Raw genomic sequence first — 14,767 nt, forward strand, 5'->3', positions numbered from 1 at the left:
GTTGACTTCTTTCCCAAAGGTACACAGAGCAGTCTGGGCTCTGGCAGGGCCTTTGCTGCTTGCTGCTAGTTTGTGCTTGTTGCTTGCAGTGTTTGCTGGCTGGTGATGGCTTTTCTGTCTGCTTGGATGTGTGGAAGCATTTCCTTCTAGGCTGATAGAACTTGCCCTGGGATCTATAAGCTTGAAATAAACCCCTTCCTCCTACAAACTGTGTCTGGCTTAGATGTTCAGCCCAGCAATGTGAGGCTGACTACAACACTCCCCTTCCTAGCACTGCTCTAGGCCTAGGCATTTTCCTGCTTTTGGTTTTTCTTGATCGGAGTCCTCCTGTCTTTCTTTTCTTTTTTTATTTTCTTAAAAAAGTTTTATTTTATTTACTTATTGAGACAGAGAGGGAGGGAGGGAGAGAGAGAGAGTGAGAATGGGCACACTAGGGCCCCTAGCCATTGCAAACGAACTCCAGATGCATGCACCATCATGTGCATCTGGCTTACATGGGACCTGGAGACTTGAACCTGGGTCCTTAGGCTTCGCAGGCACACACCTTAACCACTAAGCCATCTCCCCAGCCACACCTCTCTTTTTTAATCTTGTCTGGTCTTTTATTTGGAGAGGAGCTTTTGGGTCTCATGTTTCACCTCCTCTGGCCTTCTGACCTCCCAAGATTTCTCTGGGATGGAATCTTCCCTCTCCCTTTCCAGCTTGGAAAGGAGGAGAATTCATCTGTGGCTTGGGTCTCTCAGCTAGCCTTCTCCTTGGAACTTAATTTCTTCTACAATATGCCTCATAATTCATGATTTCTCCCTAAATAAACTTAATAGGTCATAACTTGCCCTTTGCAGAGTCTGTTTTATCATTCTTTGATAAAAATAATATAAAGACCCAAAAGTTAGAGCTCACAGCTTCTCCCTGAACCCCCAAATCCTACATCAGTAGCAGGAGGAGAAAGTCTGGTGTCCATTTCCATCACTCACCCACCTGTGTTTTCTTTGTGATGGAGTCTTCTACTGATTCCAGGTTTTGCCCATAAAGAGCCCCAGTGATTCTCTGGTATCTGCTCCCCATGGGACAAGTTACAGACATGTGCGGTCACGCGCTGAGATATTCACGTGGGCTCTGGAAATTCAAATGTAGGTCCTCTCAGGTCCCGTCTGGCCCTCATGCTTGCACAGGAAGTGCACTTAACCACTGAGTAATCTCTTCAGCCCCCCTAAATATATTTTTTAGTCATGGTAAAATGCAAATTTATTGCTAAGAAGAAAAATGTGTGATGTCCTTTGCACCAATTATCATCAGATGAGGAAATTGAGATACAGAAAGGATAGGTACTATGCTGAAATGTTGTAGGCAAATTCTGATGCAGCCAAAAATTAATATAGGAGACTTATGCTAGACTACCACAGGAAACATGTCTCCAAGCCATACCTCCCTTTTTGGTGAGCATAGGACCATTAGCAGATGGCTGATGACATCTTTTCTTGAAAGAATGAAATGTGGCTGGATGTTTACTTTTCAGTATTAAATTAAATGATTTAAACTCAGTGCTTTAAATTTTAAAATTCCAGGACAGATAATGTTTAAATTATAAAGCTTAAAAAATGTTCATTTGTTTGATTACCTTTGCTGGGACTCCTGTAAAATTCAAGAATGCATCATGATAATCCAAATAAACAGAAAAATTAAAGTGGGGTTAGATGAATGCTTATTAATGTCTGCTTCAAACAGATCCCCAATATGGTCACTCTGATTAAATATATGTGTGTGTCAAATACAAAGAACATCCCTGGGTGATTTGATGGAGCAGGAGGAGGCATAGACGGAAGAAGAGGAGGAAGAATGAAGAAAATATTTTTTGAAAGAAGAGAGTCCCTTTGAAGCAGACTAGCATGTAGTATATGGTGAACTGCAGGAACCTGAACATACAGGAGTTAGCCAATCAGGAGGTTGAGAACCACAGCCCCATGATGATTGGCTGGGGGATTGGAAGCTCCTCTGAGATTCAAGAGGATTGGGGGCAGGGAATGTTCTAGAGAGAAAATAGCAAAATACCTTTCTGGCTTTCTGTTTATTGCATACTCTCCAAATGATGGTGGTGATTCACCCTTTAGGAAAGATTGCTTTGAAAACAAAAGAGGCGCAGTTGTTCACAACAAAAAGTGGCATTCAACAGCCAGAGAAGCCACGTGTAAAGAAGGTCTTTTATTCCTCTCTAAAATAAACTTTCTGATTTCTTCTAACCAAATATGTTAAGATTTTCTAGGAGATGCACAAAGGTTATAAATTAGAAACAAGGTAGGAGTCACTGTTTTTGAAAAACATCATTGTTTTATTAATCTTGTATCAGCCTTATAAAATGTGCACAAGATATAATTCATAACATGTGAAAAGCCTTAAATTCTAGTGCCAAAAATATATTAAATGCTTTCACAGTTAAGAGAATTCTGCTGCCCTGCAAAAGGAACCTATCTTGGGTATTTTTCCTCAGGCAGCCATGTATGTATGAAAGAGACACATTTATCAGTGTTTCATATTGCTCTCACAAATTTTTACACATATAAAACCCCACTCTCTATAAATCATACTGAGATTTTTAATGACAGAAGAGAAGGCAGAGGACAAGGGAGAAAGATGGGGTGGAAGATAATGGCTATATCCAGCTGCCATTTGACCTTCCCCCTACTTAATGGTACTACATTTTGTTTTGAATTCAAATAGACCAGTGACAACATTTCACTTACAAGTTTTTAAGTTTAGTTTTACATACATTGCTTCCACAGGCCCTCTTTCTGGGAATGAGAGTAACTCTGTAATGCAGATTAAGCAGAAATATTTTGCAGTCTTTCCCAGTGACCATTCTTTGGCTAGCTAACAGACCAGCCATTCAGAAGCAATTTTCTTCAGGCTGAAATTATGTGCTGACCATAGCAGATCACTTCCCATAATAACCCTTCCCCCACCCAGCGCTAAATACAATCTGTCTCCCACTCACTGTAATAATGTGCAAATGACTATAATTTTGCAGACAAGAAACAGCCCAAAGTGAAACGTGTCTAAACAGAGGTCGATTTGAAAAATCAAGGCTATTACCTAAATCTATAAAATACATATTGTAATAAAACCAGCAACAGCAATCTCCAATAAGTAGTTTTTTAAAAAAAATGCAGCTTATGTTTTGATCTTCTTTATGTACCCAGTCTTCATCAGCATAAAGAAAAGCCGTTTTCTAGAAATGGTGTCATTACATGGGATGTAAATTGCCTTACTTTGCTAACAGATCACAGGCCTTGCCAGGGCACCCATACAGAGTGGCACAGCCCACACCCTCGAGCCTGGGCCATGCCTAGGTATGATTCCAGACACTTAACACTGACCTACATTTCAGTTCTCTCAATGCAAGCACTATCTAAGTGTTTTCCTTTAAAAGGAAGACTGTTTCACCAGGATTTGCTGGCTTCTTTAGGTGAAAAGCACGGAAGGGACAGTCTTCTCTCATTTCTTCTTGAGTAAGCTACAAGATTAGTAGAAGGAAAAAATAATTATATGAATGTACATGGAGGAATTTCTGTCTTTTTCTCTGTCTCTGTCTGTTTCTCTCTCTCTCTCTCTCTCTCTCTCTCTCTCTCTCTCTCTTTCTGTCCTCAAACTTTATTTCTCTCCCCCAAATAAACCACTGAACTCATGGCCCCCCGCCTGCTAGACAAGTACTCTATCCCTGATGTACACCTCTCGCCTTTTATTTCCTTACTACTAAAATCATTGTGATGTTAAATCAATTGATGTGATATTTGCTTTTATACCATAGCAACCTGTTTAAGCTAAACTGTCTTATGAAGAGCCATCAAGATAACCATTACTCTCCTTCTCTCTTGGATATGAGGTCCCTTTATGATACTTTAAACTGTGAGTTAACTGGGCCTATGAACTAATATCTCAGTGTTAGATGATGTGTATGAATGTCCATATTGTAGAATGTACGTCAGAACTGTGCAAGTTTCTCATGGCTGGGAATACCATTGAGGTCTTTCTCCCCTAACTTCTCTCCAATAAGGACTGAAAGGTTTCAGCTTTCAGGGTCTTTACTCCTTTGTAGACCTACTTTTTTGGTTCTTGTTTTTTTTCTAGGGTCACTTCAGCATAATCTGCACCATCAAAATCTTGATCAGGAATACTTACTTAGTCTTTCTTTCCTCCCTTCTTCCCTCTCTTTCTTTCTTCTTCCTTCCCTCCCTTCCTTCCTTTGATTCTTTTGACAATACTTCTTCCAAGTTGGATTACAAGTTATTAAATGTTAAAGGTACTCCTTTAGAAATGAATTGGATTTTGTAGGCAGGAGTGGAAGAGCAGCAAGCTCTTTGTCTAGAAGCTCTTGGGCAGCTAGGAGTTACTACCTGTAGGTGAAGGAAAGTGAAGCTCTTCCTGTGTTTGGTAAATCACCTGCTCGGTGCTCCCTAGAAGTAGACTGGGCAGACCGCCTGCCCACTGCCTTCAAACAACCCAGGACACATAGGACCCTTTCTCTGCAATCTTCTTACAGAGCCCGTGTTCTTCATTATGGCTAAATTGTTTCTTTTCCTATAAATTAAGCCCATTCCAGATAAGATTTATTTTCCTTTTTTTTAGGGATAGGGTATCACTCTAGTCCAGGCTGACCCGGAAAAGGCATGTACTACCACACCCAGTTTTTTCCCCCCAGTTTTCCCCTTTTTGAGTAGCTCCACATATGTACATGTGGACATAGATTTTGAATAGCTAGGCTCAGTGTATACCTGATTCTGAATAAGCCAAATCTGGAGAAATTTATTTATCCTGGGCATAGAGGCAGGCACCTGCTTGTAATCACACTACTTGACTTAGGAAGTAGGAACAGCAAGTTCCAGGCTGATCTCCCTGCAAAATACTGTTTCAAAAGTCCAGATGGATAAAAATGATTTCTGACCCTTAGTAATCTACCCTCAGTTGGAGAAAACAAATGCAAATGAAGACCCACTGCTTTTCTGGGCTGTTGCTTGAAGGCCTTGGCCTCATCAAGGGGAAGTCCTACCCACCCTGCTAATGACCCAGCCTGTGCTGTTCCAAGCTGATTTGGGGGTGGAATGACACCTTTTACTGCCCCTTTACCTCCAGCCTCATGCTTTCCTGCCCCTCAATTGCTGTATTGCTTTTATATCCACACACCTCTTCCCTTTCTCCCTCGGCTCAGAGTAGTCTTTCACTGAAACTTAAAATGAGGATAATGTGCTAGATGTCATCAAATAAGTGCGTCAGTATGACGACAAACATGCGCCAGGTTCATTACCAAAACAAGAAAGTAGGATGAAATGCTCATCTTGAGAAACTGAGTGGAATCTCCCAGTTTTGTGAGGGGTTTTTCGAAGCTGGTGGTAATTATCTTACTTCTAGATGCCTAGCAGTGAAGATGTCTCTTTCTTGGGCCCTTGTCAAGCAAAGCAAGAAACAAAACACAAACATGACAACAGTGGTTTATTTAAGTTTTTGGAAGAATTTGGGAGGGGAAAGATGGGGTGGAGAATAAGTGGAAAGCTAAAACGAAAATGTATGCATTAATTTACCAACATGACTGGTATATATTGTTCAGTTGACAGTAAACCATCTCTGTCAAGTGGTGTTGATAAAACAAAAACAAAAAAGCCTAGGCTTATGTGTTCAAGTCAGGGCTAGTTTAGATTGTGTAAGTATTCAGATGTTTAAACTTTGGCTTTAAGCTATACTAAATCAGGCCCTGTAATTTCTGTTACTAAGGGAGTGGATTGCAGGAGCTCTACCTTTCTCCAGTGTCATTAGAACTTGATGGGTAAATATCCTTTGGAGCCTTGGTGTTTTAAGAGCTAACAGTTGAGTTTTTGAAACTAATATAACATGTGGGGTAAGCATAGGCTGAAATGGAGATGGCACCCCAGGTATGGTGCCCAAGAGTGACCAAGTCTTCTGAGGACCCTCTCTCCTCTAAGAGGGACAGTTCAGAGTTACCATATGCCGCTGTGTGTTTATCAATGAGTTGCACAAGAATGTGAAATCTGCATTCAAAAATATAGAAGCATGCAAGCTGAAAGGGAAGATCAGTGAGTGTTTGATATTTAGTTCCTCCCAGCTTACTGTTAGGGTATAGACTGGATTTGAATATGAAGGGATTTAGGGAGATTTCCGAATGCTGCTTTTCTGTCTTATCCATCCCAATAAAGGGTGGAAACTGTTACTATTCACAGCATGGAACCTAATTCCTCTAGGGTAGTAAAATGACAAATTGACAATTTTTTTTTATGGACTAAATATATTAAAAGCCCAAACATGAGTGAGTCAATAGCCATAACTTATTACATGTGACATAAATATTTTTATTGACCTACAAAGTCCTGACTTTGTACTTACACCATAGCTATCTTCTGTCCATGTCTGATTCATTCTGTGCTTCCGTGTACCTAAACTAAGGTACATTTTTAAAATTGTAGTTGTCAAGTGGAAATTACAATTCCCAAAAGCACTGGTTCCTTAAAACTCTGGATCCAAATACTTTTGCTTACACTCATAGGCTCTTTGGCTTTAAAATCTCCGCATTGTAGCTCCTAAAATAACGAGAAATAATAAAAAGTTAATAATCAAACATGCTCTAAAGGCTTCATATATAAGAATACAGCAGCTTAAACATACTAATGACTCATTATTTCATTTTAACCTTAGTGCTATAAAATGAGTCTCATTAACTTGGTTACATTTGCCTTCCCACGAATGCTAAAATACTGTTTGCGGTTTTTAGATTGAGGGATTTAGACTCCCCCTCCCCCTCCCGTCCCGTCCCCAGGGCTAAAGATGGAAGAAAAGAGGAATTCTGACCATCCAGACGGCCTACAATTGAGGACTGCGGCAGTGTTAAGAACTTCCAAGGGTTAATATGTCTCCCATATTATGTCACCCACAAATCAATGTTTTTTTCAAAAAACTGCGACTGGCCCGAGGTGTTAATATGGTTGGCGGTGGCCTTACTTTTATTTTTTTTTATTTTATTATTATTTTTTAATTTTCTGAAGCCACAGACGACCAGGTGGGGAGGTTTTGTTATTAATCTGCGGGAAGAGCCGTTCGGTGGGGTTGGCTAAATGGTGGCCTGCGTTCACACTTGAGTGGCTGCAGACCCGAAGGTTGGAAACAAAAGGGTTACTTATTTCCCCACCAACGCCTTTCCCCCTCCATCGATTTTTCTTATTTAATCAGCGAGCAAAAAGAGGCACGGCGGGGTGGGGCGGGCTGGGGGAGGCGCGGGGGCGGGGCGGCGGGGGCGGCGGAGGCCCGAGCTGCGCCCAGCGCCCGGCGCCCGGTTCCGGGGAGCCGGGGTCCCGGGGACGCCCAGGCCAGGGCCGGCCTTCCGGCGAGTGGCTTCGCGCTGGTGGCTCGTTTGGCTTTTCCTCTGCCACCGAGCGAGCACATATATTATTTCCCCCAAGATAACACAATCAAACTTGTATTTACCGACACCCTCTCTTCGCCGCCTGTTTGAGATTTGTTTTAATAAATAAGTGTTTTATGTGAATGATGGGGTAATTGAAACAGGCGCACCGTATTTTTTGCCCCCCCTCTTGCTGCGGGAGGTTCCTCAACCCCAATCTGGTTGGAAAATAAAACGCTTTGTCTGCACAGCCACCCCCAGCGCACCCCCACCCGCGCTCAGTGTGTGTTTTATACGTGTGTGCATCTCAACCCCCTACAGTAGCCAAGAGAAAGCAGCTGGCCAATGAGAGAGCCCGGTTTCATAAAAGCTGCGCTCTGATTGGCCCGCTGCGAAAGGGCATTGGGAACAAAGAAAAGTCCCTTTCAGGTATAGAGGCCGAGAGCTCCGGCTCCGCACCCCCGTGTGGGTTTCAGTTCTGATTTCCGTGTTGCAGAACGAGCTGTGTGTGTGCACCGGGGGGGATTTTTTTTGTGTGTGTTCTGTTTTTTTTTATTTTATTTTTATTAAAAAAATACACAGGACAGTCTGTGACATTTGATGGTCCATCTTTAATAAAAAAAATTGAAGAAATTTATAATTTCCAAAATAAAGCGGCTGCCACCAAACACATTCAATGCAGTTAGGAGGAAAAGGTCAACTCGATCCCATACAGACCGTAAGTACGGCTGCGTGGGGTGTCGCTATATAGCACTTAGCGGGGACTTCATGCAAGGGAATGTGCGAGTTTCATGCATTGAAATGAGGAACTGGTTTACAGGGCTCGGCTTGGCATTTAGAACAGCCCACGAAGGGTGAGCTTGATTCAGTGGAGGGTGAGGCATTTGTAACTTCTTCACACAAATTAAGCTTGACTGGGCACTCGGGCTAAGTTAGGGTAAATTACCTTTTGGGCTGTATCCCAAAGGAGACGAAAAGTGACACGGTACATGCCCCGGTCCCACTGTCGACTCCAGCGCACCTTCCCTGCCCGCCTCAGTTTCCCCTCGGAGCCGAGCAGACCCCCCCCGCCACCGCCCAAACTGAGCCAGGGACATGGGGGCCTCGGCCGAGCCAGCCGATTTTCTCTCCTGTCACGTCCTCGTGTGCCCAGTGATTCAATATTAAACCAGGGGAAATTCATCCATTACATGTAATGGTTGTAGCTACCATTTTCCACCTTATTTTTTTTTAAAAAGGCAAGTAGCAAAAACACCATTTAAGAGAAGCAGTGTGTGGTGGGGGGAGCCCCACCCAACCCAAACAAACCCGCAAATAGTAACAATGGTGTGTTTATCATAGGACCCAGTTTGGAAGCTAGCAAAATGTTTTGTTTTGTTTTGTTTTTTCTTTGTTCAATACATGAAGGCGTCCTTAAAATCCCGGGAGCTTGGAGATGCCCTCCCCTCCCCCAGCCATCCCTGGCCCCTTGAGGAAGCCAGAAAATTGGGGATGAGTTGAGAAAGGCTTTATAAGGTGTTTCTTTCAGACATCTGCTTTGCTCCTGCAGTCATTGCATTTCACTCCTAGAGAACTTCCGAGATCCTGGGTCTGAGAAATATTTCACATTCATAACTTGTAGCTTCGCCCACTGTGTGGGGGGGGAGGGGGGGACCTTCAGCTTTTTTTTTTTTTTAAAGACCAGATCAGTATTTTCTTGATACGCTTGTCACCATTTTTGTTCTCACGACAACCAATTGAGCCCTTGATCCTCACGTGATGTGAAAGGCTTGCACTGTAACAAAATCGCTCCTTTTAGATGGTTGGTTGTTGCTAACTCGCCCATCCCCCTCTCCCAGCCCCGACATTTCCAGCAAAGCGACTCTCCACTTCCAATCCATCAACAATTCATTACTGCTTTTAGCTTCCAAACGCCAGCTAATTAAAAATACTAAGCCAAGCTCCGAGGCCATCTGACTAAACACAGGAGGGGGTGGAAGAGAGGAGGAGGAGAGATTAAAAAAAAAAATAGAGACGCACCGTTTGCTGCGTGTAGAGGGAGAAATTGTCCTGAAAAAGGTCGCCTAAAAAAAAATAATCTCTTTTGACTCTAATTATCGAATTACCACATGACAGATCGGCTTGCGCGACAGAGGATTTTAACCCCTCCTCTGGGACTATACTCAGAACTCTGTTCCTTTTTCTTAAAACAACACAAAACAGGAAGACATCACATCCTTCAGGTCTCCAAGACAGCCCATTTCAGACGCCCTTCTTCTCCCGTTCCACCGCCCCCCGCCCCGAGCGAAGCTGTTCTCTCCGCTTCCTGCGCCCGCTGCCCGTCCTCCTCCTCCTCACCTTTCTTCTCCTCGGCCTGCTTCAATCCGCCCTTCCTCACTCCTTCTCCTGCCCCCTCCTCATCCTCCTGCCCCCTCTTCGTCTCTAAGTTAGTTGGAGAAATCAAATCTGTCAAGACGGGCGGAAAAAATGCCACTTCCAGACTAACAGGCGGAATCCAGCCCAGATTTTCAGTCCTTTCTCCTTATTCTTTCTTCCCTTTCACTAATTTCCCCCGATGTTAGCACGTTCCGTCCTGGTACTAGCGGACGCCTGTAGCTTTGCTACATGGGATCATTACTTACTGATCACGGTGACTCTGAAGTCTGGAACTGAAGGCGGAATGAGAAGTTGGGAAAACTTTTTTCACTAATATTTCTCTCTTTCTTTCTCCCCTCCTCTCAATCTTCCTCTTCCCCCCCTCTCCTTCTCTCTCTCTCTCTCTTCCCATCCATCCTCTTATTCTCGATGCTTGTTAAGAGGAAAAAAGATCTTTGGTGTTTGTGTTGTGAATGTGAAACATTATCATCCAGCTGTATAGCGACACTTTTTTTGAGGAGACAAGGAGCCTTTGCCCGGAGGGTGGGGAGCTGCAATCGCGTTATTTTGTGATTATTTGGCTGAGATGTGTTAGTTTGGCCTCTTCCTTCTTGATCATTTGGTGTTTAAGTAAAATGAGGCACAAGCTTGTTTGCTGAGTGGAGTGGGAAATGCCTTTTGATTTTGCTGGCCTAAGTAAAAACTGATAAAGGATTAAAGGTAAGCAATGTCTCTCTGTGTGTGCATTTGTGTGTGTGTGTGTGTGTGTGTGTGTGTGTGTGTGTATTGTTTTTCTTGACAAGCAACTGTTAAAAGGGGCTGATCCTTTAAAAAAAAAAAACTGTTTTAACCGCTCTTTGTCAAACACACACTCATTTGCCTTCAGTGAGGCCACCTTGGTGCAGATCACTTAAGTGTATGTCTTCATCAGTGTCCTGTACAGTCAGGAGCACCGTATTTAACAGACTGAGCAACTCTCTGACCTAGGGGTGTGGGGGAATTGTTTAGATGGAGTTTTCTTTTTCCCTCCCAAGGCAGATGTTTAACCTTTCATATCACACCGTCTTTTTTATTGAGAGAAATGCTCTTAAAGCATTGTACATTTATATTTCTAAAAGAATTGTGTAGATGCTATGGAAGAGAGAGACAGAGGTAAATGTGTATGTGTGGGAGACATTACGGCTTATTTTTTCCTGTTCCTTCATGGGAACAAAACCTACATTGTCCAGACAATTTGCAAGAAGAGGTAATCCAATAGAAATAAGGAAAATTTAGTAACATGGTCTTGAAATCCAGTGACAGAGAACTTCCCGAGTCTAGCCTTTCAAACTGCAAGTGCTGGGACATGCTTGGTGCTGTGTTTCTCTGGTCTCAGTGTTCATGCTGTGTTCCTGGGGTTGAGGTAACCCATGTGCCAGGCAGAAACCCTAAACTTAAACAAAACAAAACAAAACACAGAAACCTTTCTGGGCTTGAATCAGATCCCTAAAGATTTTTAATGCTTTTTAAGAACTGATTATCCTTGTGTTGTTGGTAAAAGGATTTTCGTTTTAACTACTGTAAGATGCTTACTGTCCTGGGTATGTTTTGGGGGTTTGTTTATTTTCTTTTAACCTTGATACTGGACTATGGAGATAGTACCTAAGGCACCGTACTCTCTCTCCTCTCCTGTACCCCTTACTGACCCCTCCCCAGTATTAACCCTTTTCTATTCTGGCAACACCCAGACAAGAAATATCCGACTTTTCCCTCCACAGGGAATGGTGGACCTGGGCTGTAGGGTGTAAAACCCCTGGGCCGTCCGTCCGTGCCGTGGGGCAGAAAAAGAAGAGGAAGATTGGAAGATTTTTTTTTTTTCTTTAAGAGAAAGCCCAGCGGAGCTAAACGAATGTCCCCTCATCTCCCAAGGAAAGTTCATCGGGTTTTTATTCTAGAGAGCTCGTCTTCAGGATGTCAGTGAACATTCCCACGGGAGGAAAAGGTGTGGATCCAAATACAGTTGATGCTTATGACAGTGGCGATGATTGGGAAATCGGGGTTGGAAATCTAATCATTGATTTGGACGCCGATTTGGAGAAGGACAGACAGAAATTTGAGATGAATAATTCCACCAACAGCACTGGCAGCGGCAATTCCAAGGACTGTGGAGGTCCGGCCTCCAATGGGACGGGTGCAGCCGCCGTCTTAGCCGAAGGCCTCAAATTCGCTTCCGTGCAGCCCTCCGCTCCCCAGGGGAACCCACACAAAGAGACCAGCAAATCCAAAGCGAAAAGGAGTAAAACTTCTAAGGATGCGAATAAATCTCTGCCCTCGGCCGCGCTGTACGGGATTCCCGAGATCAGCAGCGCTGGCAAGCGGCAGGAAGTCCAAGGGCGCCCTGGAGAGGCAGCTGGCATGAATTCCGCGCTGGGCCAGAGCGGCGGCGGCGGCGGCGGCGGCGGGGGCGGCGGGGGCGCGGGCGGCGCGGGCCCGGGCACCTCGGCGGCCGGCGCGGGGGCCGGCGCCTGCGGCAAGGGCAAGGACGACAAGCCGGGCAAAAGCCACGGCAGCCGGGGCGCCAAGAGGGATAAGGATGCTGCGCGATCCCGGAAGGACGCCAAGCACGAGCTGCTGCAGGGCCACCCGAACGGCAGCGGCGGCCCGGCCTCCTCCGGGGCTCACCTTTACGGCTTCGCGGCCAAGGGCGGCGCCGGGGGCGCGAGCCCCTTCCACGGCGGCGGAGGCGCGGCCGCCGGGGAGGTCAGCAAGAGCGGCCCGGACCCGGGGCTCCTGGGAGGCTCTGTGCTGGTCAAGAAGGAAGAGGAGGAGGAGGAGAGCCACCGGCGAATCAAGAAGCTGAAAACTGAGAAGGTAGGATACCGGGGCCTTCCTGTGTGCCCCTTGCTCTTCTCCGGTGGGTTCGTGTGGGGGCTGTGGGTGTGCCTCTGGGTGCCTGACACTTCTCGGTGCTTTCTGGGTGCTCTGTGGTCTCCATGGGGTGCATTCTAAAAGGGGGCTTTCCCGGGTGCACCGTGCGACTTCTGCTGCTGCTGCTGCTGCTGCTGGTGCGAGAGTTTGGGCCTTGGGGTGGGCGGGACGGTCTGAGCGTGACCTGTACCTTTGGATGTGCCGATGGACTCCTGGCCAGTCAGCGAGCCGTCCGTGAGCTTCTGCACTCCCTCGACTCTTGTCCGGGTTTCTCTCCTAAGGACATCTGTCTTCTGTCTTCATTTACGTGTCTGTATTTATGACTAGAAATGTGTCCTTGCAGGGTTCAAGTTCCCTCTGTGCAGAGGAGTGTGGAAGGCTCTCGTTCACACCCCACACTCATCCCGTTCATTGTTTTCTTACTTTCCCCAAAACAGTTCTGTTAAAGAATGTTCTTGGATGGATTTATGTTGCTGGTCCAGGCTTCGCGTGTGGGCTCATTGGTTTTGTAACCGCAGCAAAGCTGGAAGGATTCTGGTGGCTGGGTAGATGCGCCCTATGTCCCTTCACCCGATTTTTAAGTAAAGGCTTAAGAGCATGCTCACTAGGTGTGGAGCCTCCCTGGGCTGATGGAAGGTCAGTGAAAACAGCAACACTCGCTGGGCTGATGTTCGTGGGAGATGACACTGCCAAGGGAAGGCTAGCGCCATAACCTCGGGCTGCACGAACAATGTTCCCTCGTTGATTTAGGCCACGGGGGTCTTTGCTCCCACTTTGGTTATTTTCTAAAGACTTCAGCCTGACACTGCCCAGGAAAAACTGCCCTCAGTCCTGTCCTGGCTTAGGGCTGGAGGCCTGTGTCTTGCTGCTGGTCTGGGGTGCGTTTCTTTGCATGTAGTCACACTTGGGAACAGAAGGGGCTGTGTCCAACCAGGCTTGTTGGGAGCAAGTGGAGGTGTGAGTGATTTTCTGTGAAATCCAGCTTCAGATGGGTTCTTCAAGTTGTATGTTGCTTGAAGCAGTCTTTCCACCATGGGGTTTGTGTGTGGCTATTGGGAATATGCTCAGTAAGTGCTTTTACCTTTGCTCTTTCTAACCTGACCTGCATTGTAAGTGGTGGTACTGTGTCCATGGTGATTATCTCTGTGTGAGTGATGCACAGTTTTCTGTTTAAGCCTTTGCTCTTTTTGTTTGATGTGTTCAGGATCTAAACTGAAGGATGGGAATAAAGCTGATTTTAGGAGTTGATGGAGGTAAAGTAAGGCATAGATAAAAGTGCCAAACATGCAAAGGGCCACTGGATACTTTTAAATCTAAATCATTTTAGACAGCAGTTTACATTAATGAAGTTCAATTAAAAAAAAAAAACAGCTCCTAGGATTTGAGTCTCGGTTTAAATGTGTAGTTTCAGATAATTTCTGCTGAAAGACGTTTTGAAATCTTCTTATTACTTAGTACAGTGGGGCATTTACTTTTGTTGCCAATAGTCTTCAAATTGCAGTTCTAATCTGCTTTAACTATCTGGATGAATTGCCCTAATCCAGTGCTCTCAAAGCTGTGGGGAAGGAGTCAGAGCCATTTGATTGGATCCACCGGCTGCAGAGAATGTGGGAGGTGCCGCCCTTTTGCCTTCCCCTTAGCCTTTGAATCTTCCAGCCAAATGTTCACATTCAACAATTTTGTTTAGCTGGCAATCTGAACATTTCAGGATCTCAAAGGCTGCTGTCATGGCAACTGAGATTAGAGTGTGGTGTCGGTTCTCCGGGTTTTGTGTTCTTTTCACTTTCTAGCCACAGACGAAAGTGGAGGAAGCATGGAAGGAGTAAACGATTCATGTGCTGCAGCTCATCTTCAGCAGAGCAGTATAAATGGGATCACATGAATTCTATATACGAAGCAAAAACACATCTCGCTGGGGCTGGGGTGGGGGAGGGGAGGGAGCACATTGCCTTGCAAGGGAAGGAAGCTGTACCCCCAATTGTAGAGATTGCAGTGGGCACAGAGGTCTTCCTGAGATGGCTTTGGAGGGGCCTGGAACCTGCAACCTTGGCTGTTCTTGTCAAGCTGAGGTGTTGGCTCAGGGTTCCAAACATTATCCTTGTGCCT

At 45.2% G+C, this 14,767-nt stretch overlaps 1 protein-coding gene and 1 long non-coding RNA gene across 4 annotated transcripts in view; one reads left to right on the forward strand and one right to left on the reverse strand.

Moving 5' to 3' along the window:
- The first annotated feature begins 7,960 nt into the window (after nucleotides 1–7,960).
- Znf608 (zinc finger protein 608) overlaps nucleotides 7,961–14,767 on the forward strand; it is a 122,453-nt gene continuing 115,646 nt past the window's right edge. The window contains exons 1-2 of one of the 3 annotated variants that reach the window (XM_045130663.1): nucleotides 8,078–8,117; nucleotides 11,512–12,604. In XM_045130663.1, coding sequence (XP_044986598.1) covers nucleotides 11,705–12,604 — 900 coding nt within the window. In that variant the 5' untranslated portion in view covers nucleotides 8,078–8,117; nucleotides 11,512–11,704. Of the gene's footprint in view, nucleotides 8,118–9,263; nucleotides 10,475–11,511; nucleotides 12,605–14,767 lie in introns of those variants that run through there. The other 2 variants (XM_045130662.1, XM_045130664.1) reach the window with 2 other exon arrangements.
- On the reverse strand, nucleotides 7,991–12,153 carry LOC123453632. Its single transcript, XR_006632889.1, has 2 exons — nucleotides 9,737–12,153; nucleotides 7,991–9,173 (listed from the first exon to the last, which is right to left on the reverse strand). It is a non-coding gene; the product is annotated as an uncharacterized LOC123453632 (long non-coding RNA).

This window comes from Jaculus jaculus, chromosome 12 (genome assembly GCF_020740685.1).
Source record: "Jaculus jaculus isolate mJacJac1 chromosome 12, mJacJac1.mat.Y.cur, whole genome shotgun sequence".
Lineage (NCBI taxonomy): Eukaryota > Metazoa > Chordata > Mammalia > Rodentia > Dipodidae > Jaculus > Jaculus jaculus.